We start from the raw sequence: 27,269 nt of genomic DNA on the forward strand, positions 1-27,269 counted from the left end.
GGGGGCGCCCTTTCCGACCCGGCGGCCGCGCGCCCCGCCCCCACCCGCGCCCGCGCCCAGCGCCCCTTGTCCTGCCGAGCAACCTCCTCCTGCCAAGCGTCTAGCGCTGTGTCTGCACGCCCCGGCCGCCCTCCGGGCTCTGCGCGAGGAGGGCGTGGGGGGACAGAGCGTGCGGCCCGAGCCTCCCGGCGGCGGGGCCCGTCTCCCGGAGCAGCGCCGCACCGACCGCGCCGAGCGCCCCGAGCCTCCGGACAATGGGGCCGCGGTGGCTGCTGCTCGCCGCCGCGGGGCTCAGTCTATGCGGCCCCTTGCTGTCGGCCCGCGCCCGAGGCCCCAAGCCGGGTGAGAGTTGCCCCCGGCATTCCCTCCCTGTCCCCACCCCCGGCCCCGCAGCCCGGGCCTCCTCGGGAATGGGGCGGGCGGGAGGAGGAGGGACACTGCTGCTCCGGGACTCAGTGGGTGCCCCTGACTGCGCCGGCTGCCACAGCAGCAGCTCCCCCGGGAGCCAGACGGGCGTTCGGGCTGAGATCGGAGTCTCAGCAACTCATATCCAGATGGGGTGCCCGTCCCACCCCCGCTGCGGGCTCAGCTGATGCCCCTTTGCACTGGGTTTTGGAGGATGCAGCCGGCCCCGCGGCAGGGTTTTGGATTTGGAGGAGGAGCGGGGTCGGATTTTCTTGGGGAAGCCTGAGGGACCTCGTTGCATTTGTTGTCACTTTGTGGCCTGTTTCTCCCAGGACCACCCCAAAAAGAAAGGGTTTCACGTTGCTCCACCAATAAACGTTCCGGGTTTTTCAAGATGCGGTCGAGAACCGCTCCCGCTGAAGTTTTGTCTTGTTGGAATTGTTTTTCTTGCACAGTTTGCAGGCCAGGAAAGTGGTGTAGAGAAAAGCTTAGTGCCTTGGCCCGCTTAGTAGAAAACTACAGGCCTTGTGTGCAGGAGGCGGTCGTGGTGCGGGATGTTGGGTGCTAACAGGATAGCCACGAGGCGGTGGCGGCGGTTGGGAGGCTTTGTTTGTTCTCTAGAACCCAGTCTTCCAAGCTTCCAAGTGAGTTGAGGAAAGAGATCCCCTCAGAATCCGGCTCCCTCAGACCCTATGGGATGAAACCATTTCAGTTTCTGATCTGCCGGGAGCAGGAGGTTGCTCACCCAGAATACATTCATTACTAATAGTGTGTATTTTTAAGTATCTGACTGCTTGAGCAAATAAATGTACTTTCCAACCTCTCGCTCTTAAAAAAGCAGGGCGGAGAAGTTGCTTTTAGCCTGTAAAAACCCTAGTTAAAAAGGGAGGGCGGAAATGTTTTTATTTCTTTGTAGCAATAGTACTTTGTAAGCTTTCAACCCCTTTTTTCACTTAGAAACAAATTCTAGCTGTTTTTCTTATTATCTGTGAAAGACTGTGTACTCTATTGTTTTCACACCAGAAGGAGTGTAGGCGTATGGAGATTAAGAGGTGACAGACACGGCATTTTCCCTGCTCTCCATGTTTGCTCAGGGTGAGTTTTGAGGTGATGCTTTTAGGAACACTAAGAGGCCCACATGGGAACCCAAAGATTTTGGGCCTGTGTTAGCTAGAGAAGTCAAGACTGCTGTTTCTGCCACACTTTTTGCTTTTTCGTCAACCCGAGTGGGGCGTGCTAGGATGCACAGATCTGGCATAGTTAGAAAGAGAACTGAATAACATTGGCCGATTTATCTACACTGGATTCTGGGACCACTTTGGGAGGGAGAGAAGAAAAGAGGATGAGAGAAGAAAAGGAACGCATGTTAAGTATCATATTCTGAGAAAAAAAAATGTGCCATATTCTGGGTCAAACCCTGGGCCCGGAGGCATTTTCACTTCACATTATCTCATTTCACCCTCTCAAATGTTTATCCCCTTTTGCTGATTCTGAAATTAAGTCTCAGAGATGATGCACCCAAATTCCAAATAGAGGAGGGGGTCCTGGATGCAAGAAATAAGTGGGGCTTTGTCTTTGTAGTTTTAAATCACTAATAAAATCAACCAAAAATAGGTCTGCTTTTTATTATCACCGTGCATCCGCAATTCTAAACAATGTCTGTCTTAACCAGCTCTATGTGATGTGAGGAGCAGAGAGACCCCAGCTATAGGAAATGCCTCCAGGACTGGCCCTGCCCACCAGTGTGAGCTTTCTTAAAGCACGCTCGGGCTTTCTGTCCCCCCACTCATTTTGGCATTTCCTGCATTGTCACTTTGTGAGTATGTCATCTCCCAGGCTAAGATTATAAACCTCCGTTTATCCCTGTGGAGTCTAGAACAGATATTCACTCAGCAGATACTTGTTGAGAAATTCCTAAGTTCATTAACCAGTTTACATTCCTTTGTCCAGGCAATTTAAGTGAGATGCTTTCATCAAAGAGTGTCAGTGTTCTAGAGGTGATGTTCATAAATTCTATAAAGATCTGGAGAGTGAAAGGTACCAGAACAGCTGATGGTGACTGTGGCAGAGGGGGTTGGATGGGAGATTCTGTGTACTGCCTTCCTACCCACCGGGTCAAGCTCAATTCCCTAGCATAGAGGGAGGTGCCCCTTCCCTTGCAGGATGGGTCCCTAGCCTTGTCCAGCCTCCCTTATTTCAGAGCCTCCCCTATTACATAACCTGTTACATTACCTGTACTTCACCCGGCCCCCACCCTCTAGTTCAACCTCCAAGGTAGAACTTTCTCTGGCTTCTGTCCCCTGGCCACTCCCTCTGGCCAAAATGCCCTTCCCACACCCCACGTGTTCACATTTAATTAAGAACAACCACCTCATATCAAGAACCTACTACAGCCAACACCCTGCTTAGGTACATGACATATACTACCTTACTTATTTCTCTAGCCACCTTTTGAGTAGATGTCATCCCCATTCTACAGGTAAGGAAACTGAGGTTAAGTCACAAGTGCAATGAAGTAGAACTGGGATTTGATCACAGGCCTTTCTTTCCTAAGTGCAAGCTTTTCTACACAGGAAATTTAGCCAATATTTTATAATAATTGTAAATGGAAAGTAACCTTTAAAAATGGTATGAAAAAGTAAAAAGATTAAATTGTGACAAAAAAGAATTAAAGAAAAATAATTGCATAAAACAATATAAAATTGTACTATTGAGCATATGACCTAGAAATGTAATATATATTTGACAATAACAGTGCAAAAGAGGGGCATAGAATGAAGCTATGTTGGAGTTAGGAATTGACACTAGATGGCAATTTGAATCCTCAGAAAGAAATGAAGGGAATCAAAATGGGAAATAAGATTAGTATCAAAATAAACTCTATAAATGTAAAAATCAATTAATTAAAATTGAGGTGAAATCTACATAGCATAAAATTAACCATTTTTAAGTATACAATTTAGTGGTATTTAATACATTTACAATGTTGTACACCTACCACCTCTATCTAGTTCCAAAAATTTTCATCACCTCAAAAGGAAACCCGGTCCCCATCAAGCACTCAGCCCTCATCCTCCCTACCCCCAACCCCTGGCAGCTACCAATTTGCTTATTGTTTCTCTGGGTTTACCTCTTCTCCATATTCCATGTGAATGGAATCATACAATGTGTGGCCTTTTGTATCTGGGGAACTATATCCCCTTTACTATGGGATACTCACAAAAACCCCAGAAGCATCATTAGGAACCATGGCCTTGGTTTACTTTTGACTGTGATGCTAGTATCAAGGGCTCACAGTTTCAACATTGAGCATTTTCTGTTTGTTTCCCTATTTTGTGGTTTCTTTCATTCTGCCTTTCACCCTCTCATGCTTATGCCTAAAACTGTCAGAGTATATAACTCTCTAGATTGAGCTTCCCCAGACACTCTCTCCCACATTGACCTTGGGATAAGGCTTGGAAAAACCCACGAAGTTACGCCTCCTTTTCCTCCATCCCAAGGCATCTAATGATGTTTTGCCACTTAAAAGGCCATTACCGGCCTTTATACGTTTATTTCCTTTCAAAAGAACCTGCAGTTGGAAATAACAGGAATAATCTGAAATTTGCACTTCAAAACACATTTATTGAACTTTAGGAAAGGACATAATCTAATCTCATCTATTTATATTTCAAGTCTATGGTGTATTAGAAGTCAGGTATTATGGTATATTAAAGGGGTGTTTTCCAGTATTTTCTTTTTTGCTAACCAGCAGTAAGGACTGTAAGAAATACGCTTTACATGATGACACAGTTGCTGCCTATGTGTGCAATAAATATTCATGGGCAGTCATAGTGTATAGTGTATAGAAACAAAAGTTTTACCAACCAGTACTCACCTTTACCACATGCTATGCATTCCAATATTTTCTACACTATTCTATCTTTTAAAAATCTTGTTACAGTCCTGTAAATTGATTGCATAAGCACTGTCAATTCTCTGCCATCATTTAAAACCTAGTGCAGCAGGTGCAGTGCACTGTTCTGCAGTTAGCAGAACTGAAGTACTTTTTGGCTTTACAAGAAGAGTTCTGCTTTCCAGGAAGTGCTGTTTATGATGGTTTCTATCATCTCTAGAACCTAATTTGTTTGAGTTCAGGTTTACAAACTGCAGTAGAACTTGGGTGGGGTTGGAGCGTGGTGACAGCTTGGTTCCGCGGAAACTGGTGATTATAAACATCCTTTACTGTGAATTAGTTTTCCTTTCAGCTGGTCTTGGAGAGTAGAGAGCGGTGTTCCCAGGACACTGGGCTCAGGGCCTGTAACTTTGGGTGGAGAACAGGCGTGGAGGAAGGGGGAGAGCCAGGGAATCAGAGCCCTTCCCAGAGAGGCCTGCTAGTGTTCTGACCCCACGAGTCAGGCCCTGACCTTCAGGAGGGGACCCACACACTTCTTAGTGCCTGCAATGGCCTTGGGTGCACTGACATTGACATTTTCTGGTTGCCTTCACTTCCTGTAACCTCCGCTCTCCCAGCTTCCCCCGCCGGTTTGCTTTCCTATGCTCCCTGTGGAGTCCCTGCTCCAGAAGGTGGGATGGGAGGAGAGGCCACCTCAGATACTGGCGATCTCTTCTTCACTCTGCAGCCAGTGTTTACCTTATTTTACCTTTAATTCTGGCTTTTCCATAAGAGGTTTTTGTTCACTTACTTGCTCTTACTCTGCTGCATCTGGGACAATATTTTAAAAATTTGTTTCTCTGTTTAGTCCTTGAACATCTCTTTACTACATCTGTCCTGTGAGGACTGGGTTGTTGGCATGTGGCTGGTGTGTCACCAAGGTCAGCAGGACTCCTGATTCCCAAGCAACAGCTGTGCACATCATCAACTGAACTTATACATTCACGTGGCCATGTCCTGCCTGCTATAGTTCAAAAGGGTGGGTAGATTCATTTGTTTGGTGAAATGCTTAGAGAAAAAAAAGTAGTACTCTTCTGGGAGTATGTCCTGAATTCACAACTTTTTTAACGAGACAGGGTAAGGTGATGTGATTCAAAGGGTATGAGCTTTAGAGCCAGGCAGATCTGGGTTCAGATCCCAGCTCCTTCACTTCCTAGCTGCGTGACATTGGATTAGTTACTTAGCCTCTCTGTGCCTCCATGTTGGCCATAAAATGGGGGTTATAATGCTTATCTCGTAAAAATGTTACAGTTACATGAGGTAAGTTAAGCGAAGTACCTGACACATAGTAGGTGGTCGACACGTGTTAAGTGTTCTTCATACACCAACTCCTCCATATTTCAGAAAAACCTTGGAGGGGTTGGTATCAAATGAATTCTCTCAGTGTAAAACTATCTTCACACAAACATTCAAGAACTTTTTCCCCCTTAAATCTAAGACAAAAGAAAAACAAAAGCAAAAACTGTTGTCCTTAGTTTTTTTTGTTTGTTTGTTTGCTTTTTATCCCTCCAGTTGTTCTAGGTTCAATCTTTTTTCTTCTTTTTTTTAATTTTTGAATTTTATTTTATTTATTTTTTTATACAGCAGGTTCTTATTAGTCATCAATTTTATACACGTCAGTGTATATATGTCAATCCCAATCTCCCAATTCATCACACCACCACCCCCGCCACTTTCCCTACTTGGTGTCCATACGTTTGTTCTCTACATCTGTGTCTCAGTTTTGGCCCTGCAAACCGGTTCATCTGTACCATTTTTCTAGGTTCCACATGTATGCGTTAATATACGATATTTGTTTTTCTCTTTCTGATTTACTTCACTCTGTATGACAGTCTCTGGATCTATCCACATCTCAACAAATGACCCAATTTCGTTCCTTTTTATGGCTGAGTAATATTCCATTGTATATATGTACCACTACTTCTTTATCCATTTGTCTGTCGATGGGCATTTAGGTTGCTTCCATGACCTGACTATTGTAAATAGTGCTGCAGTGAACATTGGGGTGCATGTGTCTTTTTGAATTGTGGTTTTCTCTGGGTATATGCCCAGCAGTGGGATTGCTGGATCATATGGTAATTCTATTTTTAGTTTTTTAAGGAACCTCCATACTGTTCTCCATAGTGGCTGTATCAATTTACATTCCCACCAACAGTGCAAGAGGGTTCCCTTTTCTCCCCACCCTCTCCAGCATTTCTTTGTAGATTTTCTGATGAAGCCCATTCTAACTGGTGTGAGGTGATACCTCACTGTAGTTTTGATTTGCATTTCTCTAATAGTTAGTGATGTTGAGCAGCTTTTCATGTGCCTCTTGGCCATCTGTATGTCTTCTTTGGAGAAATGTCTATTTAGGTCTTCTGCCCATTTTTGGATTGGGTTGTTTGTTTTTTTAATATTGAGCTGCATGAGCTGTTTATATATTTTGGAGATTAATCCTTTGTCCGTTGATTCGTTTGCAAATATTTTCTCCCATTCTGAGGGTTGTCTTTTCATCTTGTTTATGGTTTCCTTTGCTGTGCAAAAGCTTTGAAGTTTCATTAGGTCCCATTTGTTTATTTTTGTTTTTATTTCCATTACTCTAGGAGGTGGATCAGAAAAGATCTTGCTGTGATTTATGTCAAAGAGTGTTCTTCCTATGTTTTCCTCTAAGAGTTTTATAGTGTCTGGCCTTACATTTAGGTCTCTAATCCATTTTAAGTTTGTTTTCGTGTATGGTGTTAGGGAGTGTTCTAATTTCATTCTTTTACATGTAGCTGTCTAGTTTTCCCAGCACCACTTACTGAAGAGACTGTCTTTTCTCCATTGTATCCTTGCCTCCTTTGTCATAGATTAGTTGAGCATAGGTGCGTGGGTTTACCTCTGGGCTTTCTATCTTGTTCTATTGATCTGTGTTTCTGTTTTTGTGCCAGTACCATATTGTCTTGATTACTGTAGCTTTGTAGTATAGTCTGAAGTCAGGGAGTCTGATTCCTCCAGCTCCGTTTTTTCCCCTCAAGACTGCTTTGGCTATTCGGGGGCTTTTGTGTCTCCATACAAATTTTAAGATTTTTTGTTCTAGTTCTGTAAAAAATGCCATTGGTAATTTGATGGGAATTGCATTGAATCTGTAGATTGCTTTGGGTAATATAGTCATTTTCACAATATTTATTCTTCCAATCCAAGAACATGGTATATCTCTCCATCTGTTGGTATCATCTTTAATTTCTTTCATCAGTGTCTTATAGTTTTCTGCATACAGGTCATTTGTCTCCCTAAGTAGGTTTATTCCTAGGTACTTTATTCTTTTTGTTGCAATGGTAAATGGGAGTGTTTCCTTAATTTCTCTTTCAGATTTTTCAACATTAGTGTATAGGAATGCAAGAGATTTCTGTGCATTAATTTTGTATCCTGCAACTTTACCAAATTCATTGATTAGCTCTAGTAGTTTTCTGGTGGCATCTTTAGGATTCTCTATGTATAGTATCATGTCATCTGCAAACAGTGACAGTTTTACTTCTTCTTTTCCAATTTGTATTCCTTTTATTTCTTTTTCTTCTCTGATTGCCGTGGCTAGGACTTCCAAAAGTATGTTGAATAATAGAGGTGAGAGTGGACATCCTTGTCTTGTCCCTGATCTTAGAGGAAATGCTTTCAGTTTTTCACCATTGAGAATGATGTTTGCTGTGGGTTTCTCATATATAGCCTTTATTATGTTGAGGTAGGTTCCCTCTATGCCCACTTTTTGGAGAGTTTTTATCATAAATGGGTGTTGAATTTTGTCAAAAGCTTTTTCTGCATCTATTGAGATCATCATATGGTTTTTATTCTTCAATTTGCTAATATGGTGTGTCACATTTATTTATTTGCGTATATTGAAGAATCCTTGCATCCCTGGGATAAATCCCACTTGATCATGATGTATGATCCTTTTAATGTATTGTTGGATTCTGTTTGCTAGTATTTTGTTGAGGATTTTTGCATCTATATTCATCAGTGATATTGGTCTGTAATTTTCTTTTTTTGTAGTACCTTTGTCTGGTTTTGGTATCAGAGTGATGGTGGCCTCATAGAATGAGTTTGGGAGTGTTCCTTCCTTTGCAATTTTCTGGAAGAGTTTGAGAAGGATGGGTGTTAGCTCTTCTCTAAATGTTTGATAGAATTCACCTGTGAAGCCATCTGTTCTTGGACTTTTGTTTGTTGGAAGATTTTTAATCACAGTTTCAATTTCATTACTTGTGATTGGTCTGTTCATATTTTCTGCTTCTTCCTGGTTCAGTCTTGAAAGGTTATACCTTTCTAAGAATTTGTCCGTTTCCTCCAGGTTGTCCATTTTATTGGCATAGAGTTTCTTGTAGTAGTCTCTTAGGATGCTTTGTATTTCTGCGGTGTGTGTTGTAACTTCTCCTTTTATATTTCTAATTTTATTTTATTTTTATTTTTTTATAAATTTATTTATTTATTTATTTTTGGCTGCGTTGGGTCTTCGTTGCTGCACACGGGCTTTCTCTTGTTGCGCTGAGCAGGGGCTACTCTTCGTTGTGGTGCGCGGGCTTCTTATTGCAGTGTCTTCTCTTGTCGCATACACAGGCTTTAGGTGCGCGGGCTTCAGTAGTTGTGGCACTCAGGCTCAGTAGTTGTGGCTCTCGGGGTCTAGAGCTCAGGCTCAGTTGTTACGGCGCATGGGCTTAGTTGCTCCGCGGCATGTGGGATCTTCCCGGACCAGGGCTCGAACCCGTGTCCCCTGCATTGGCAGGCAGATTCGTAACCCCTGTGCCACCAGGGAAGTCCTCATTTCTAATTTTATTGATTTGAGTCCTCTCCTTCTTTTTCTTGATGAGTCTGGCTAATGGTTTATCAATTTTGTTTATCTTTTCAAAGAACCAGCTTTTAGTTTTATTGATCTTTGCTATTGTTTTCTTTGTTTCTATTTCATTTATTTCTGCTCTGATCTTTATGATTTCTTTCCTTCTGCTAACTTTGGGTTTTGTTTGTTCTTCTTTCTCGAGTTCCTTTAGGTGTAAGTTTAGATTATTTGAGATTTTTCGTGTTTCTTGAGGTAGGCTTGTATAGCTATAAACTTCCCTCTTAGAACTGCTTTTGCTGCATCCCATAGGTTTTGGATCGTCATGTTTTCATTGTCATTTGTCTCTAGGTATTTTTTTATTTCCTCTTTGATTTCTTCAGTGATCTCTTGGTTATTTAGTAACGTATTGTTTAGCCTCCATGTGTTTTTGTTTTTTATGTTTTTTTCCCTGTAATTGATTTCTAATCTCATAGCATTGTGGTCAGTAAAGATGCTTGATATGATTTCAATTTTCTCCAATTTACTGAGGCTTGATTTGTGACCCAAGATGTGATCTATCCTGGAGAGTGTTCCGAGCGCACTTGAGAAGAAAGTGTAATCTGCTGTTTTCAGATGGAATGTCCTATAAATATCAATTAAATCTATCTGGTCTATTGTGTCATTTAAAGCTTCTGTTTCCTTATATATTTTCATTTTGGATGATCTGTCCATTGGTGTAAGTGAGGTGTTAAAGTCCCCCACTATTATTGTGTTACTGTCGATTTCCTCTTTTATAGCTGTTAGCAGTTTCTTATGTATTGAGGTGCTCCTATGTCGGGTGCATATATATTTATAATTGTTATATCTTCTTCTTGGATTGATCCCTTGATCATTATGTAGTGTCCTTCCTTGTCTCTTGTAACAGTCTTTATTTTAAAGTCTATTTTATCTGATATGAGTATAGCTACTCCAGCTTTCTTTTGATTTCCATTTGCGTAGAATATCTTTTTCCATCCCCTCATTTTCAGTCTGTATGTGTCCCTAGGTCTGAAGTGGGCCTCTTGTAGACAGCATATATATGGGTCTTGTTTTTGTATCCATTCAGCAAGCCTGTGTCTTTTGGTTGGAGCATTTAATCCATTCACGTTTAAGGTAGTTATTGATATGTATGTTCCTATGACCATTTTCTTAATTGTTTTGGGTTTGTTTTTGTAGGTTCTTTTCTCCTCTTGTGTTTCCCACTTAGAGAAGTTCCTTTAGCATTTGTTGTAGAGCTGGTTTGGTGGTGCTGAATTCTCTTAGGTTTTGCTTGTCTGTAAAGCTTTTGATTTCTCCATCGAATCTGAATGAGATCCTTGCCGGGTAGAGTAATCTTGGTTGTAGGTTCTTCCCTTTCATCACTTTAAGTGCATCATGCCACTCCCTTCTGGCTTGTAGAGTTTCTGCTGAGAAATCAGCTGTTAACCTTATGGGAGTTCCCTTGTATGTTATTTGTCATTTTCCCTTTGCTGCTTTTAATAATTTTTCTTTGTCTTTAATTTTTGCCAATTTGATTATTATGTTTCTCGGCATGTTTCTCCTTGGGTTTATCCTATATGGGACTCGCTGTGCTTCCTGGACTTGGGTGGCTATTTCCTTTCCCATGTTAGGGAAGTTTTTGACTATAATCTCTTCAAATATTTTCTCTGGTCCTTTCTCTCTCTCTTCTCCTTCTGGGACCCCTATAGTGCAAATGTTGTTGTGTTTAATGTTGTCCCAGAGGTCTCTTAGGCTGTCTTCATTTCTTTTCATTCTTTTTTCTTTAGTCTGTTCTGCAGCAGTGAATTCCACCATTCTGTCTTCCAGGTCACTTATCCGTTCTTCTGCCTCAGTTATTCTGCTATTGATTCCTTCTAGTGTAGTTTTCATTTCAGTTATTGTATTGTTCATCTCTGTTTGTTTGTTCTTTAATTCTTCTAGGGCTTTGTTAAACATTTCTTGCATCTTCTCGATCTTTGCCTCCCTTTTTCCGAGGTCCTGGATCATCTTCACTATCATTATTCTGAATTTTTTTTCTGGAAGTTTGCCTATGTCCACTTCATTTAGTTGTTTTTCTGGGGTTTTATCTTGTTCCTTCATCTGGTACATAGCCCTCTGCCTTTTCATCTTGTCTGTCTTTCTGTGAATGTGGTTTTTGTTCCACAGGCTGCAGGATTGTAGTTCTTCTTGCTTCTGCTGTCTGCCCTCTGGTGAATCTGTTGTCCTTAGTTTTTAGTGGCAAGTAAATGTGCATAAAATATTTGCTTTTCTTTTTCTTCTTCTTTTTTTTTTTTACTTTTCATTTTATATGGAAATTTTCAAACATACCAAAAGTGGACAGTGTAATTACCCCCTATGTGTTGTTTTATCGGTACTCTCACTTTCCTCCTCCCCAAATGGACAATTTTAAAGCAAATCCCAGACATTGTGTCATTTCATCCATAAATGCATCACTATATATCCTTAGAGATAAGAACTCTTTTCTTCACATAACCACAATACCATTATAACACCTAAAAAAATGGACTGTTTCTTAATATCATGTACTGTTCAGTCGGTGTTCACATTTTACTGATTGTCTCATAAATGCTTTTTACAGTTGGTTTACTTGAATCAGGATCAAATGAGGCCCACTGTTGCATTAGGTAGATGTGTCTCTTAAATCTTTTAGTCTGTAATGGTTTTCCCTCTTCTCCTTTTTCAAGGCTGTTTGTCAGAGAAACAGGGTCATTCGTCTTCTAGACTTTTCTACATACTGGATCTGGCCAGCTGCATCTTGTAGTGGTGTTCAACATGCCCTTCTGTCCTCTGCATTTTCCGTAATGTGGTCCGTCTGCAGGCTTAACCTGATCCAAGTTTGTTTTTCTGCAAGACTACCTGAGCAGTGGTGCTGTGTACACACCTGTTTCATCACCTCAAGATTGTCTCTCTTTTTGAGATTTTAAGGTTACTCAGTGGACTCAGGTGTTGTCAGATGATCCAGTTGTTAGAAAGTTCCCTATCACCTATCCTTTCACCTAACGTTTTTAGCAACAACTGATGATCATTGTACTAAATCTTATTTCACGAAGAGCTTTAAGATGCATTTCTAAATCTGTTACTGTTTCTGTGTTTATGAGCTGGAATTATTTTATAAAGTAGAACTTTTCCTCATTGACTCTTTGGTTTCCCTGAAATATTTTGTTTATAGAAAAGGCAAGACAAATGCTTGAATCTTGCCTTTATTTACCAATTTTCAGACTGGGTCCCCTCATTTCCTCCAAAAGTGACAAAAAAGGTTTTATTTTCCTTTGAGCATCATTATGAACTCATAGATCTTAACAAATATGACATGTTTCCAGTGTTTCCATTCATTTCCATCATTATTCTCTTAATGATTTTTGGCCAGTGGGGAGCTCTCTTTGGATCAACTTCAGAGTCTTTCTGACCTGACCCTAATGTTCTTTGAAGACGTTCAAGACTCCTCTTGTGTTTTTCCTCCCCCCAGATCTGGAACCTGCCATTTCTTTAAGGAACACTTCTTTTCATGGTGTGCGTTTGCATTTGAGACAGTGGAGTCTTCCTGTAACGTTGCTGTTTTCTGCTTGGAGTTAGTATGTTTCCATCATTTTTCTATCATCCTCTTTAGTTCTCTTTAGCCTGTAGTGTTGAGTCACTCGTGGAGAAATGCAGGGTACATCTCTCCTGCTGTGTGTGTGAATGTAGGCAAGGTCCTGGGACTTCTGCTTTCTTAATTCCCAAAAAGCATGAGCCCTATAGGCCAGTGCTCTGAGTCGGAACCAAGGCTGACATGTTGTGGGAGGATGAAATGGTATAACTTCCAGGATCACATGGGACCTTGAGAGAGCATCTGGTCACCACTCTGCTTCCAGGCCAGATCTCGTCAAAGTCAGAAAAAGCACTGTGCCTGACTAACTAATTTTTAACAATCTCCAGAGTTAGAGTCCACACTTAAGCTCGTTAGCAATACGCTATGTTCAACAACAAAATTACTCTAGAGCCATTTTAGAGAAACCTAAATTAAGTGAAACTTAGCAACAAGTATGAGAACCAATTTTAGGACCTGACTTAGTTGTTTTTTTTTTTTTAAACCATAACTTAAGAATAAAAACACAGATGGGTTACAAGAGCTTTTCATACACTGACAGGCACTTTCTCCTTGACCTATGAGTTGGGCTAGGACTAAAGGAAAAGCAAGATACCCAAACTCAAATTTCAACCTAAGGGGCTTGAGCTAGTTGGATTTATGTAGTCACCTGGAATTGGTTTTGTTCTTTCTTTGATGTTGGTATATAGTTAAACAAACAAACAAAATTTGTTGACATCCTGTAATCCCATAAAAGCCAAAATATCAAACCTATGGTGGCAAGAATAGGTGATACCTTAGGTAATGATATTTAATCAAGGGATTATGCATTCTTCCTGGGCTCCAGCCTATAAAATGTCATGTTCCAGTGGGTATAATGTTTCTGTCATAAACACCATACTGCCCAAAAAGGCCTAGCCAGGGAAGAAATTTTTGAAAACAAATACTTATTCCCGAAGTACTAAATACAGAGTAAAGCCTAATGAGAGTTTAATTTTCAGACCAAGTGATGGCATCTAAGAGCTTAGTTATGAGTGTTCAGTAGTTTTCAAGAGGTGTCACTCCTCTAGGTCATGTCCTGATGCTCACGTGTGTGTGCACACACGCGTGCGTGCACTTTTCTCCCTTCCATTTGTGGCAGGAGTCCTCAGTCTGGCCAGGTCCCCAAAGCTACAGCAGAGAGTCATGTTATTTTAAGGTTCCTGTGGGTCAGCGTTTTTGAAGACACATATCTTTGTGGCCTTAAAATGCCAGAACTCATTCATTCTTTTCTTCCGCTTCCCACACATTCTTGACCTCAAGGGTAGCCTCACTTCCCACAGGGGCTGTTGTACCAGGGTCAGGCCCCCATGTGACTGGATCAAGATGTACAGAGTGAATTAGATGCTTCGAAAGGGGAAGGAAGCGATACTTTGGGAAACGGTTGTGAATTTGAAGTTTGATTTACGGCTCTGAATACTGGGGCCCCGTACCTTACAGCCTCTTCGTGTCCCTCATCACACTGAAAAACCAAACACTGCTAAATGTTTAGGAAGGGAAGAGGAACAGATTCCATTTTAATTTAAAATGATTGAGAGTGAGCAAAAAGCAAACCACATTGAAGTGGTAGGGGAAGAAGAATAATTTCTTACACTGATTAATTTTTGAAGTTTACAAAGTGAACGTATATCCTATTTAACAAGTGATGCCCCTGGCTGCCAGATTTGTAGGCCAGACAGGTATTGGGATCCGATTTTAATGATTCTGAGACTGAGTTCAGAGCAGTTAAGTGACTCCTGGTAGAGCCAGTATTAGAATGCAAATCTGTGATTAAAAGCCAACTTAAGGTCCATACCTACCACATGTGGGGCAGGGTAGTGCAGACTCAGAGTTAAATAGGAACAGTTTCCTACCCTTGGAGAACAATCTAGCTGTATATGTGTACTCAGAGGCTCATCACTGCAGATTTCTTTCTAATTAATTTTTATTGGAGTATAGCTGCTTTACAATGTTGTGTTAGTTTCTGCTGTACAGCAAAGTGAATCAGCTGTATGTATACATATATCCCCTCTGTTTTGGATTTCCTTCCCATTTAGGTCACCACAGAGCACTGAGTAGAATTCCCTGTGCTATACAGTAGGTTCTCATTAGTTATCTATTTTATACATAGTAGTGTATATATGTCAACCCCAATCTCCCAATTCATCCCATCCCCTCCTTCTCCCCTTGGTATTCATACATTTGTTCCTTATGTCTGTGAAAATGATACAGATCACTGCAGATTTTTTGTTCTTCCCCTGTGACAGATCTGCCAGATCACCCCTTTACCCTCAGGGGACCCACTCATGCTCTTGCTGAGGTCATCTGACCTCAAGCTTTCACTACCAGGCCCTGTTCTACTGTGTATCGGTTGGTGCTACTTTAGGTTTGCTTTTCATTTTGGAAATAGATGCCAATTTATTGTATTTTATTTTCTAGTTCTAGAATTTCCATTGGTTGGTTTCGTTGCTATTTTCTATTTTTTCGTTCATTTCAATGAAATCTTTTTCTTCCCTTCATTGAGCATAGTTGCAACATACCCTTTAAAATCCTTATCTGCTAATTGCAACATCCGGGTCATCTTGAGATTGGTTTCCATTGATTGTCTTTTTCTCTTGAGACTGGGTCACACTTTGCTGATTCTCTTTATATCGAATGATTTTGAATTGTCTGCTGGACATTATCTTACTGTAAAGACTCAAGATTTTGTTTTATTTCTCCAAAGAATGTTGGTGTTTTTGCTTTAGCAGGCAGTTAATTTGGTTGAACTCAAACTGCAAACGTTTCCTCTTGAGCAAGAAGTTCAAATAGCACTTCCATTCTTTTAACACATTATTGACCCGGGGATTTTTGCAGAAACTAACACCTGTGGCCAAAATACATCTCCAGTCAGAAATGTGTTAACTCTAGCAGAGCTGCTTCACATCTTCCCTGAGTGTGCAGGTTCTAGAGTCAACCCAAGCCTGGGGCAGAATTTCCACTGGAATTTGGTGCTCTCTCTATCCGTCTCTGACTTTTTCTTTTCTGGGATTCTCTCCTCACTTTCCAGTGATTGTAGTTGCCCTGAACTCTTTCCTCTGGTTCTTCAGGCAATAGAGACTACGGGTTTTCTATCTGAGTTTCAACCATCTTTTGTGGCACTGACTTTGGCCTTCTCTCAAGCTAAAAGCCACTGAAAACAATGAACCCACCGGTTGCCATCCTTTCTTTGAAGATCCACCCCCTCCCCTCCCTGACATGACCCTGTGAACCTAAATAACTTCAGGTCATTGATTTGGGGGAGGAAGGGGATCCAGAGTTTGTAATTTTTTGTAATTTTTGTCTAGGGTCTGGTAGGACCTTACAGAAGCAGAACTATCTCTTTTATTGCATTATGCCCCTCTGTGTAAGTTTTTGTTTGCAGGAAGGTTCCACTGCTGAAAAATAAAACCGAAAGCTTAAAAATCCGCTGTACTTACCCAATTTCCAGCCAGTTTTCATTCCTCTAACATCACTTCTGAGTAACGTGTGTATCCAGCCTTCGTGGCCAATGCCTCCAGGGATAGAAACCTCATCCTTTTCCCCCTGTGGTTTCTCTCCCCACTCCTCAGCTTGCCAAGGCCCAGCGAAGGCTCTCTGTCCGAGTCTCCTCAGTGACAGAATGTTAGCAAAGCTCCTGGGAAGGAAAAGCTGGTTGAGTTCCAGCAACTAAGTGCTGCATTTCTTTGGTGAACATTTCAAATGGATGTTTTTGGTGGAGGAGGGTGATAAAAGAAGGACGTTTGCAACTGACTTCTGGTTGATACTCAAAAGAGCCTGGTTGGCCTGGCATCTGCCTGCATGCATGTGGCATTTTGGAACTGAGCTGAGGAAGGCCACTGGCCTAGGACATCTGCTGCGTTGGCCCGCTAAGGAAGGAGACAGGAAGATGACGGTGTGGTAGATACCTTGTGGTTACATTAGTCGATAACCTGAGACTGTGGCTTGGACCCAAATATGAGGAGAGATTTGGGACATTCTACTGTGTAAACAAACTGAAGCTAGTAAAGGAAAGCTACTGTCACATGGATAACGGTCATGGAAATGGGTGCCCTCGGTCCTACTCAAGTTCACCTGTAGCTCCGTAACCTTTAAGATGTTCCCTCAACTTTCTATGTGGATTTTTCCACAAGGAAGAATGGATTTCAAGGGGTGGCCACAAGCTAAATGGAGAAAATGTATACATGCAGACATACGGATGAAAGAGAAGTCGCATAGTCTGGGAGTGATTTGTTTATACAGACAGTGGCTCGTATAGAAAAGAAGTCACGGCTCTTTTCTTTCACATCACGTCCTCAGCCTTTCCTGATGTCTGCAGATCTCTGAAAGTGTATCGTTCACCTCATATCTCTGAGGAGCAGAGTTTGAAAAGGGTTTGCTGTGCCAGAACAAAATGTGGTACACTACTTTGAGTTAGCTAATTCCCTGATAAAGTCTGTGATCCCCTTGTGTATCACCTGCTCTCTACCACCCACTCTCCTAGGAAGAAAACAAAAAGCAAAAGTAAAGTGTACTCTCTCCTTGTCTCTTTTGCCTTTTTAATTCGTTTTAAAATTTTTACTTTTCAGAGTCAGAAGCAACAAATGATACTCTGGGTCCCCGGACATTTTTTCTCAGGAATCCCAATGATATATTTGAACCAATCCCACTGAAGGAGGATGAGGACCAAAATGAAAGTGAATTCACAGAAGACAGATTAAGCTCCGGCAATAGAAGCAGTCCTCCTCAAAAATTACCCCCCGTGTTCATCTCAAAAGATGCCTCAGGATATCTGACCAGCACCTGGTTGACTGTCTTTATCCCCTCCGTCTACACCGGCGTGTTCCTCGTAAGCCTTCCTCTAAACATCATGGCCATCATCGTGTTTATCTTAAAGATGAAGATCAAGAAGCCCGCCGTGGTGTACATGCTGCACCTGGCCATGGCAGACGTGCTCTTTGTGTCTGTGCTCCCATTTAAGATCAGCTACTACTTTTCCGGAAGTGACTGGAGATTTGGGTCTGCCATGTGCCGCTTCATCACCGCGGCGTTCTACTGTAACATGTATGCCTCTATCATGCTCATGACGGTCATCAGCATTGACCGGTTCCTGGCTGTGGTATACCCCATGCAGTCGCTCTCCTGGCGTACTCTGGGGAGGGCTTCCTTTACCTGTCTGGCCATCTGGGCCATGGCCATCGCGGGGGTGGTACCTCTGCTCCTCAAGGAGCAGACCACCCAGGTCCCGGGGCTCAACATAACCACCTGTCACGATGTGCTCAACCAAACGCTGCTCGAAGGCTACTACTCATATTACTTCTCAGCCTTCTCTGCCGTCTTCTTTTTTGTGCCGTTGATCATTTCCACAGTCTGTTACGTGTCTATCATCCGATCTCTTAGCTCTTCCGCGGTTGCCAACCAGAGCAAGAAGTCCCGGGCTTTGTTCTTGTCAGCTGCTGTTTTCTGCATCTTCGTCCTTTGCTTTGGACCCACAAACGTCCTGCTGATTCTACATTATGCATTCCTTTCCCATAATTCCATGACAGAGGCTGCCTACTTTGCCTACCTCCTGTGTGTCTGTGTCAGCAGCATAAGCTGTTGCATTGACCCCTTGATTTACTACTATGCTTCCTCTGAGTGCCAGAGGTACCTCTACAGTATCTTATGCTGCAAAGAAAGTTCAGATCCCAGCAGCTATAACAGCAGCGGTCAGTTGATGGCAAGTAAAATGGACACCTGCTCTAGTAACCTGAATAGCAGCGTATACAAAAAGCTGTTAACTTAGGAAAAGAGACCGACAGTGAGTTAAAAAGAAAATGTTAAAAAAGCAAATAACCTGAGGATTCTACTTAGTCCCTGACAAAAAAGTATTTACTTTACCATCTAAAACAACAAATGTATGATTTACATGCCTCCTTATGAGAGCCATTAAGCATATATATTTGTTAGTTACAGGAAAAAAATAACAGGAATAGAAAACAATGTTATTACAAGAGAGTGTTACAACAAGAACTGAAATGTCACTTTTTTCATAAATTTATGTGATTTATTATAGATATATGTGTGTGTGTATATGCGTATTTATACACATATACTTGTATCATTTGCAGTGCAGTATAGAATAGGCACTTTGAAACCCTCTCTTTTTTTCACCAGAGATTATGGAAGTAAACTCTGATTCTCTGATTTCATATGCAAAGTTTAGGTTGGAGTTTAGCCCTGAACATCTGAAGAAGTCCATCAATAGGGAGGGATTCTACAGTTTGGACTTACACAGCTTTTGCCAATAAGTGTTTTGAAATTGTCCAACAGCAATGTTTAAGTTATTGAGGGATGAGACTTAGTACTATCTGTGTGTAGAGAAAGTTCTGCTGTTTTTCATGTTAAACGTATCAAAGTTTGAATTCTAAAAATTATTAAAACAGATAATATGGGTAGCATTTTTACTGTTTTACATGCCGTGTGTGTAAACTAAGAATGAGCAGAGGTCCCACCAGTGACCTGAGGTTGGCTTTCAAAGCACCCTGCCCCCAGATGAAGGACTCCAAGCATTAGGTACAAGACAGGGCCAGTTCAGAGAACAGAGGGACCAGGGCCACCATGTTTGCTGTCTCCTGCTGGGATTCCCTCAAGGACTGGCCGTGAGCTTATCATGTTTATTAGAAGTTGGTGAAGTAGGATGTGCTATCCCAAGAGATAATGAATATAAAAGACTGCCCATTTTAAGAGTGGAGAAAGAAGGCACGTTCACTTCTAGCAGTTATGCTGCAAGGACCATTCCCAGATGGAAACACCTATGTAGCAAACATGGACACCCATCGTGTGCTCTGAGCACCCTAATGGGTGCTGGGCAAATAGAGTTGAGTCAGACTGAAACCTGCTGTCAAGAATAACAAAGTGGGCCGATACACAGAGTGGGACGTGTGAAAGAAACACATCATTAGGTAAAGAAGTGCTTTTAGCCAGATGTCACCAAGCAAGTTCCACATAAGCCTGGCAGATAAAGAACTTTGAACATTTGGGTTACTTCTCCCTGTGGTTATAACTTGAGATAAACATAATATAGTACAGGAAGTGTGTTTTTAAAAATAACTCCTTCAGTAACAATATGAAATGTTTTATTACAATGTTATTCAAGCAAGATAAAAATTATAAATTCTGTACGTAATATGATCACCAATCTATGTATCAACATGAAAACAAAGTTTTACATAAAAGAGATTGAAAAAAATAAACCAAAATGTCAACTAAGGATTAAAAAATATTAAGTCCTTCAGTCTGTCTTAATTGGACTCTATTTACAAATGTTTTGTTCAATAAATTACTCAAATCAGATTTTTAAAACATTAATTATGTCAGTCGGATTAGAAATGGCAGAAGAAAATGGAATTGACTTTGAAATCCAGGAAAATTATTCTCTATTTTCCATTCACTTTTCTTAAGAGTTAATGAGATGATTTTACAAGCTATGATGAGTATCAAGTACAGAATATCCTCATGTATTTGAGAAAATAATTTGAAAAGTAGGTTGAATTATATCTTTCTTTCCTTATGAAAAAATGTTGGCATTTTAAACAAACAAAAAGAGTAGAAAGTTGTAAGGCAAGTACTTACCTATTTAAAAGAGCAAATTGTTTCCAAATGCCGTAGAATGATTTACATAAAAGTATGTCTTGTAAGTAGAAGCTAACATTGTTTTTATTAACTTAGTTACGATATTCATTTTATCCAACTTAGTGGAGATATACTGTCATTGATTATTCATTCTGTTTATCTTAAAATACCTCTGACTTAATAAGACTCATTACTGTATTATCAGTATGTACTTATAAAATATTACATCACTGTTTTTATGTTCTTTTTAAAAAAATGTATGTAACCTCTATTAATAAACCTGAAAGTTTGCTTGGTATCTGTTTGGAATAAGATTTTATTGTATCTTTGGAGCCTGTCAGGAAGGCCAGTCTAAGGATTTAGCTGAACAGCGGTTAATGAAGCGGTGATTTGCAGAGGCATGGCCAGGGTTAAGGGAACCAACAAGAGCTGGTGAAGCACCCCAGGGACTAGCAATTAGGGAAAGCTGTTACCACCCCAGGCCTAAAACGAGTGGAGGAGGGAATACACAGACCTCCTCTCCCCCCACCCTCTGATCTCTTGCTGGTGCCTCCCCATTGCTCCTGATTTTAACTTATCCCCAGAGGTCAAGGGAACCTGGATGATGGAGCCCATAAAGGTCAGCTTCCTGGGGTGCAGAGAATGAAACTCGAAGGAAAAAAAAAGCACAATCTCTACCAAAGGCATTGGGTGATTAGATTTCTGTGTCTTTTTTTAAATCCCTTCTTAGGAAAATTCAAGGTTATGTCATTGAGAACATGCTCAGATTCCTGGGTTATGAGCATTGTGGATAGAGTCTGCAGTTGGGTTTTTTTTTGTTTTTTTTAAATTGGAGAGTAGTTGATTTACAATGTTGTGTTTGTTTCAGGTGTACAGCAAAGTGAATCAGTTATACATATACATATACCTACTATTTATTTATTTATTTATTTATTTATTTTTAAATTTTTTTTGACCACACTGTGCGGCATGGGGGATCCTTAGTTCCCCGACCAGGGCTCAAACCTGTGCCCACTGCAGTGGAAGCCCACAGTCTTAACCGCTGGACTGCCAGGGAAGTTCCTATCTTTTTTAGATTCTTTTCCCATATAGGCCATTACAGAGTATTGAGTAGAGTTCCCTGTGCTATACAGTAGGTCCTTATTAGTTACCTATTTTATATAGTAGTGTGTATATGACCATCCCAATCTCCCAATTCATCCCTCCTCACCCACGTCCTCTGGTGACCACACGTTTGTTTTCTATATCTCTGAGTCTGCAGTTCTTTCCTAGTGAAGAGAGAAACAAATTAAATGTCAGAGGATACATATGTCGAAACTCAAGGAAGGGCCACCCTTGAGTGACAGTTCTTTGCCATCTAACACTACCTGGGGCAGAGGGAGGATGGGGAATTAAAAGCAAAGTTACAAGTACCTCTGAGAGCTGAAAATCAACCCAAAATTCTGATAATGCTCTTCTAAATTCATAGTCAGCAGAAAAGTTATTTCAACTGAACAAGAATTCCGTTAGCACACAGAATTTTTAAGTTAACACACAAGCTTAAGTTTCTGAGGCCTGGAGTCTACACAGTATTTCAGAAATGGATGTACTGAATGAAGTCAGCCCAGCTCATGACCACCAGAAAAATAGGATTCCCACTCTAACCAGAAAGTGACCTTTAAGCTCTTTTGTTGTTATTTTTCAAAATATGTTTGAAATCAAGAAACAAATTTTCTTAACACAAAAAAGCATGTTTTTTCCACCAAGTCAAAAATAGGATTTTAAAGGAAATGGAATTCTTGTCTGTTAAATACACACATGGAAAATTTGAAGTTATACTTTTGAATTTAAGAAATTAAGAGAAATGTCGGCATGTCCTTCAGGAAGTCTTGAGCTCTGAGAGCAAATGGAAAAACTTAAGCAACGTTTATGATGAAGCTTTTTTCCTGAGGCCTGGACCTTCCGCTAGTAGCTTCTCACCTAAGTGCCATAATGAAATTTACTGGGAAAGTCACCAACAGTAGTTTCCTGGCAGAACTGGCACGGCTGTGTGGCTGTTCCTTTCCAAATTGCTAGACCAAATGTGCATGGAGAATAATGAACCGCAGGATGAGCTGAGTCTGATTTGTGGAGAAGGTGCAGTTAAGGAAGCTGTGATCCGAGCAGAGACGAGAAATGCTCCAATTCCATGATCCCCAGAGTCCTTGAGACCCTTTCAGGAGATGCACGGGGTCAGAACTCTCTTAAGACTAAGATAGGGCTTCCCTGGTGGCGCAGTGGTTGAGCGTCAGCTTGCCAATGCAGGGGACGCGGGTTCGAGCCCTGCTCTGGGAGGATCCCACATGCCGCGGAGCAACTGGATCCGTGAGCCACAACTACTGAGCTCTGCGCGTCTGGAGCCTGTGCTCCGCTACAAGAGAGGCCGCGATAGTGAGAGGCCCGCGCACCGCGATGAAGAGCGGCCCCCGCTTGCCGCAACTAGAGAAAGCCCTTGCACAGAAACGAAGACCCAACACAGCTAAAAATAAATAAATAATAAAAATAAAGTAATTCCTTTAAAAAAAAAAAAAAAAGACTTAAGATAGTGTTTTGGTCTGATTCTCTCACGAGTATACAACTGCGTTTTCCAGAGGCCGGGTGACATGTGGTAGCACAACAGATTGAATGCAGGAGCAGATATGAAAATCTGACTCTTCCATTTAGCCAGCCATTAAAGAGATTTGCCAAAATGAAAACCAAGGTAACTCTCTTCACGAAATCACTGTTTTGGGGGAAATTTTTCTTTGTGAAAAATATGGTATTTATGTTAACATGTAATGGATTTGTCATTATTTTTTAAATTATTTTTTATTTTTTTATTGAAGTATAATTGATTAACAATATGTTAGTTTCTGGTGTACAGCAAAGTGATTCAGTTATATTGATACATGTATTTATATTAATATATTCTTTTTCAGATTTTTTCTGTTAGAGGTTATTACAAGATATTGAATATAGTTTCTTGTGCTATACAGTAGGACCTTGTTATTTATTTTATGTATAATAGCTTGTATCTGCTAATCCCAAACTCCTAATTTATACCCCGCCAACTTCTTTCCCCTTTGGTAACCACAAGTTTGTTTTCTATGTCTGTGAGTCTGTTTCTGTTTTGTAAATAAGTTCATTTGTATCATTTTTTTTAGATTTCACATGTAAGTGATATCATATATTTGTCTTTCTCTGTCCGACTTCACTTGGTCTGATAATCTCTAGGTTCATCCATGTTGCTGCAAATGGCATGATTTCATTCATTTTTATGGCTGAGTAATGGGTTTATTGTTATTTTTAACTGAAAGAAATATTTTCAAAAATTCTCCATTTTAATGTCTAATGTGGTCAATAGAAGCAGGGGTTTGCTGCTAAACCCAATCTCCAGAAAAGGAAACAAGGCTCTGATATGCAGCATTTGCCAATTTCCACGGTGTAAATATTGCCTCTGCTGCCAATTTCAAGCTTCTAATGGTTTAACAGTTGGCTTGAAAAATTCCTGAATATTGAATTCTCGTGAGCTGGTACAAGCTGACTCCAGCACACCACTGGATATAACCTGCATAAACAAAAACTCTTCGGGGTCCTCATAATTTTTAAGTGTATTAAGGTGTTCTCAATCATTTTTAAGTGTATTAAGGTCTCAAGAAAATTTGAGAACACTGGTCTTATGCAAGATTTCTCAACTTTGTCACCTTCAAGAAGACATGGAAACTGGTCATATTATAAAGCACAAAGAGGTAAGACGGTTGGTTCACAGCTACAGGCCACCATATTGGGTTTCTGGCAGCCTTACAGCTGAGGGGATCATTATCTTGGAGCAACAGAAGTTGATGTCAGGCAGCAGGTCCGGTGTGGCCTGGTGAATGGAAAGTTTTGCATGAGGCCTGGTTTCCAGCCAGCTGCTATGACCCACCTGTGGTGGCATCTCTATTAAGAGAGCAGCAAACGCCATGCTTCTTGTCATGGGAACGGCACATTGGTCTTCTGGAAACAGAAAACTAGACGTCAGATTCAGCAGTATCTTGAATTCAGATAACATAGTATGTTTCTACCCAGCTGGCTGGTCATCACGTCAGGAAATGATTCATGAACACTAGAGAGTTAGCTTTGAAAGCTGCATTTATAGTAGCCTGAAGATGTCGGGGTGGGTGGCAGAGCCAGGCAGGCTGTTTTGCTCATCTTAATAACCACAGAATTGGGCCATTTTAGTGTGCTGCTGTGCGACCCATGCTGGGGAGTGAGAACATGACTAAGGCGGGGATTGTCAATACTGAGATTCATTGAACAGCAGAACTTCAGTTGTTTTGTGTGTGTATGTGGTTTTTGTTGTTTTGTTTCTGTTTTTTGGCTGTGCAGCATGCGGGATCTTAGTTCCCAGACCAGGGATCGAACCCGTGCCCCCTGCAATGGAAGCACTGAGTCTTAACCATTGGACTGCCAGGGAAACCCCAAATCTTTACTTTTTTTTTTTTTTGGTAATGCCGTGGCATGCAGGATCTTAGTTCCCCAACCAGGGATTGAACCCACGCCCCCTGCAAAGGAAGTGCAGAGTCTTAACCACTGGACAACCAGGGAAGTCCCTGTTTTGTGTGTTTTTGATGTTTCATTTCTTATCATGAGATACCTAGTTGTTCTTGGAACTGGCCAAAACAAAGTAAAAGAAAAAAATTTTTTTCAGTGTTTCTCTCTCCTCCAGGAGCTGATTTTGGGGTTTAAACATAAAATGTAATGGTTAAGAAGCATGGAATTTGAAGACCTCAAATTTTAGAGAGTTTATCAATTCTGCCTTGTTAGAAGGAATTTTTAGAAACTTTAAGTCAGTTCTCATCTCTGGCTGCACATAGAATCACGGGAGAACTTCTAAACAATTCTAATGCCCAGTCCCTGCTCTCTGAATCAGAATCTTTGGGGGCTGGGCCTGGACATCCATATTGTATTCAAGCCCTTTATGAGATTCTGTTGTGTACGCCAGAGTTGATACCACTGCTTTAAGAGTGCCTCTCAAATTTAACATGCATTCAGATTATCTGGGCGTCTTGATCGACTCCAGACTGATGCAGTAGGTCTAGGATGGGGCTGTGAGTCTAACAAGTTCCCAGGCCATGTTGACATTGCCAGTCCTTGGAACACTTGAAGTAGCAGGGCCCTGAGACATGACCCTGAGGCAAAACTGGGCCAGCTCAGAGGTCCAGACACTCAGAAAATTCAATTCTCATATCCTTAAAATCACTTGCTGGGGCAATTTTTAATGTAGCAGTAGGATAAGTGCTTAATCAGAATTTGCCTTAGGTGATATCTATCTTGATGTATATTTTCTCTCCTCGTGGGCTTTTTTCTAAGAGGAAAGATAGCTTAAAACTTTCTAATCTCATACATAAAACCAACTCATAAGAGGCTGGGCGTTTAGAGTGGCGACTCCCGACTCTCCTTTGTAAAGATAGTGCCCTGCAGATAGCAGCAGCGCCTGGCTACCAGAAAGCAGATGTGCATTTGTTTCTTATCTCTGGGTCTGGCTGAAAAATGGTGACCTCAGGGACATGCTAAGGGTGCTAGTCAGCATCAGGAGCTTCAGTCTTGATGGTGCTGGAATGAGCAGCTTTGGAAACCCTCAGGCAAATGAGTCAGCCCAAGAGTCATCCTGAGGGGAGTCGTGACTCTGTCACGAAAAACAAAGAAGAAAGGAAAAAACAAAGATTTAGGAAGCCAACTCTGAGAATGTATATTTGTGGCACATACAATAATCTGGGGTAAATTCTCCATTATAGAAGCCCTCTTACAAGTTGATAAAAAAAAAAAAAACTTAATGGTGAAAGAGGAACTATAATTTGTATGGGAAAAATGTTGGGTCTCAGCAATAATCAAATAGCTACAATTTAAAACAAGATAGCACTGGCACCTATCTAATTAGCAGTGATTTTTTTTTTTCTATGATAGCCATAAACAGCCATAAAAGGAAGCATGGAAAGAAGGAAAATATAAATACCAGCAAGGGTAAGAGAATTCTGATGGACATGCTTTAGGAGAGCAATTTGACAAAATGTCATCACCCTTAAAATGTATACAACCTTGGACCCAGTTGTATGCTTCTGGGAAGCTATCCTTAAGAAATAATTATAAGTAACAAAAAAATAATAGACTTCTAGTTTTTAATAGCATCCTTATTTGCATATCAGTTAAAGGCTGGAAACCTTCTAGGTGCTGAACCCTGGAGGACTGCTTTCCCAAGACTATTACACCCATTTAAAATGACATGTACTAATTGTATATAATGGCACTGAGAAGTGCTTATAATACTTAATTTTTAAAAAGCAAGATGCAGTGGTGTACATGCAGTATGAAACCAGCACTATGGGAGGAAAAAACAGATTTATGTGAGATCTATTAGCAAAAGGTGATGACCAAACATTTAAACTTGTGTTTGGAGAGTTGGGCTACTTTTTTCCTTTTATGGATTTCCTCTTTCCTGAGTATGTACTACTTCTCTAACAAAAAAGCAATCCACATTAAAACAAAACAAAAATCAGATAATCAAACAAACAGAAAAACAAACCCGATACCACATTCTTTATTCTCTTCCCAACGTGCGAAAGTGTACAGAGCTTCCTCAACTATACTTTTCTTTCTTTCTTTTTTTTTATCTACTATAATTTTCGAGCAGACACTCTTGACCATCTCCTAGCCACAATTAGTATTTCACAGCTCAATATGTTATTCAAGCAGGAGATGAAAGTGATAGAAAATTCTATGATTCCACACCTACATTTGACATGTTCACAATTCTTCCATCCATACTTATCTTGAACCCTAGAATTCTCCAAAACTTGAAAACATAAAAATGTCTTTAGCCAGACTCTGAAGCCAGGAATGTCTTTATTTGTCCCCCAAAGCTACCAGAATGTTCAGTGCAGCATTTTGTTAACACACAT

At 40.9% G+C, this 27,269-nt stretch overlaps 2 protein-coding genes and 1 long non-coding RNA gene across 3 annotated transcripts in view; 2 read left to right on the forward strand and 1 right to left on the reverse strand.

The window, feature by feature from the left end:
• Positions 1-27,269, forward strand: part of CRHBP (corticotropin releasing hormone binding protein) — a 481,877-nt gene that overhangs the window by 26,556 nt on the left and 428,052 nt on the right. The gene's annotated exons all lie outside the window — the stretch shown is intronic.
• Positions 77-18,557, forward strand: F2R (coagulation factor II thrombin receptor). Its single transcript, XM_082378223.1, has 2 exons — positions 77-342; positions 17,310-18,557. Exons 1-2 carry the CDS (start codon positions 255-257, stop codon positions 18,503-18,505), a joined length of 1,284 nt encoding a protein of 427 aa, XP_082234349.1. The 5' UTR covers positions 77-254; the 3' UTR covers positions 18,506-18,557.
• Positions 18,535-26,403, reverse strand: LOC309622576. The gene is made up of 2 exons (XR_014240993.1): positions 22,890-26,403; positions 18,535-22,562 (listed from the first exon to the last, which is right to left on the reverse strand). It is a non-coding gene; the product is annotated as an uncharacterized lncRNA (long non-coding RNA).

Source organism: Balaenoptera borealis (genome assembly GCF_965194805.1).
Source record: "Balaenoptera borealis genome assembly, chromosome: 2".
In the NCBI taxonomy this organism is placed as follows: Eukaryota; Metazoa; Chordata; class Mammalia; order Artiodactyla; family Balaenopteridae; genus Balaenoptera; species Balaenoptera borealis.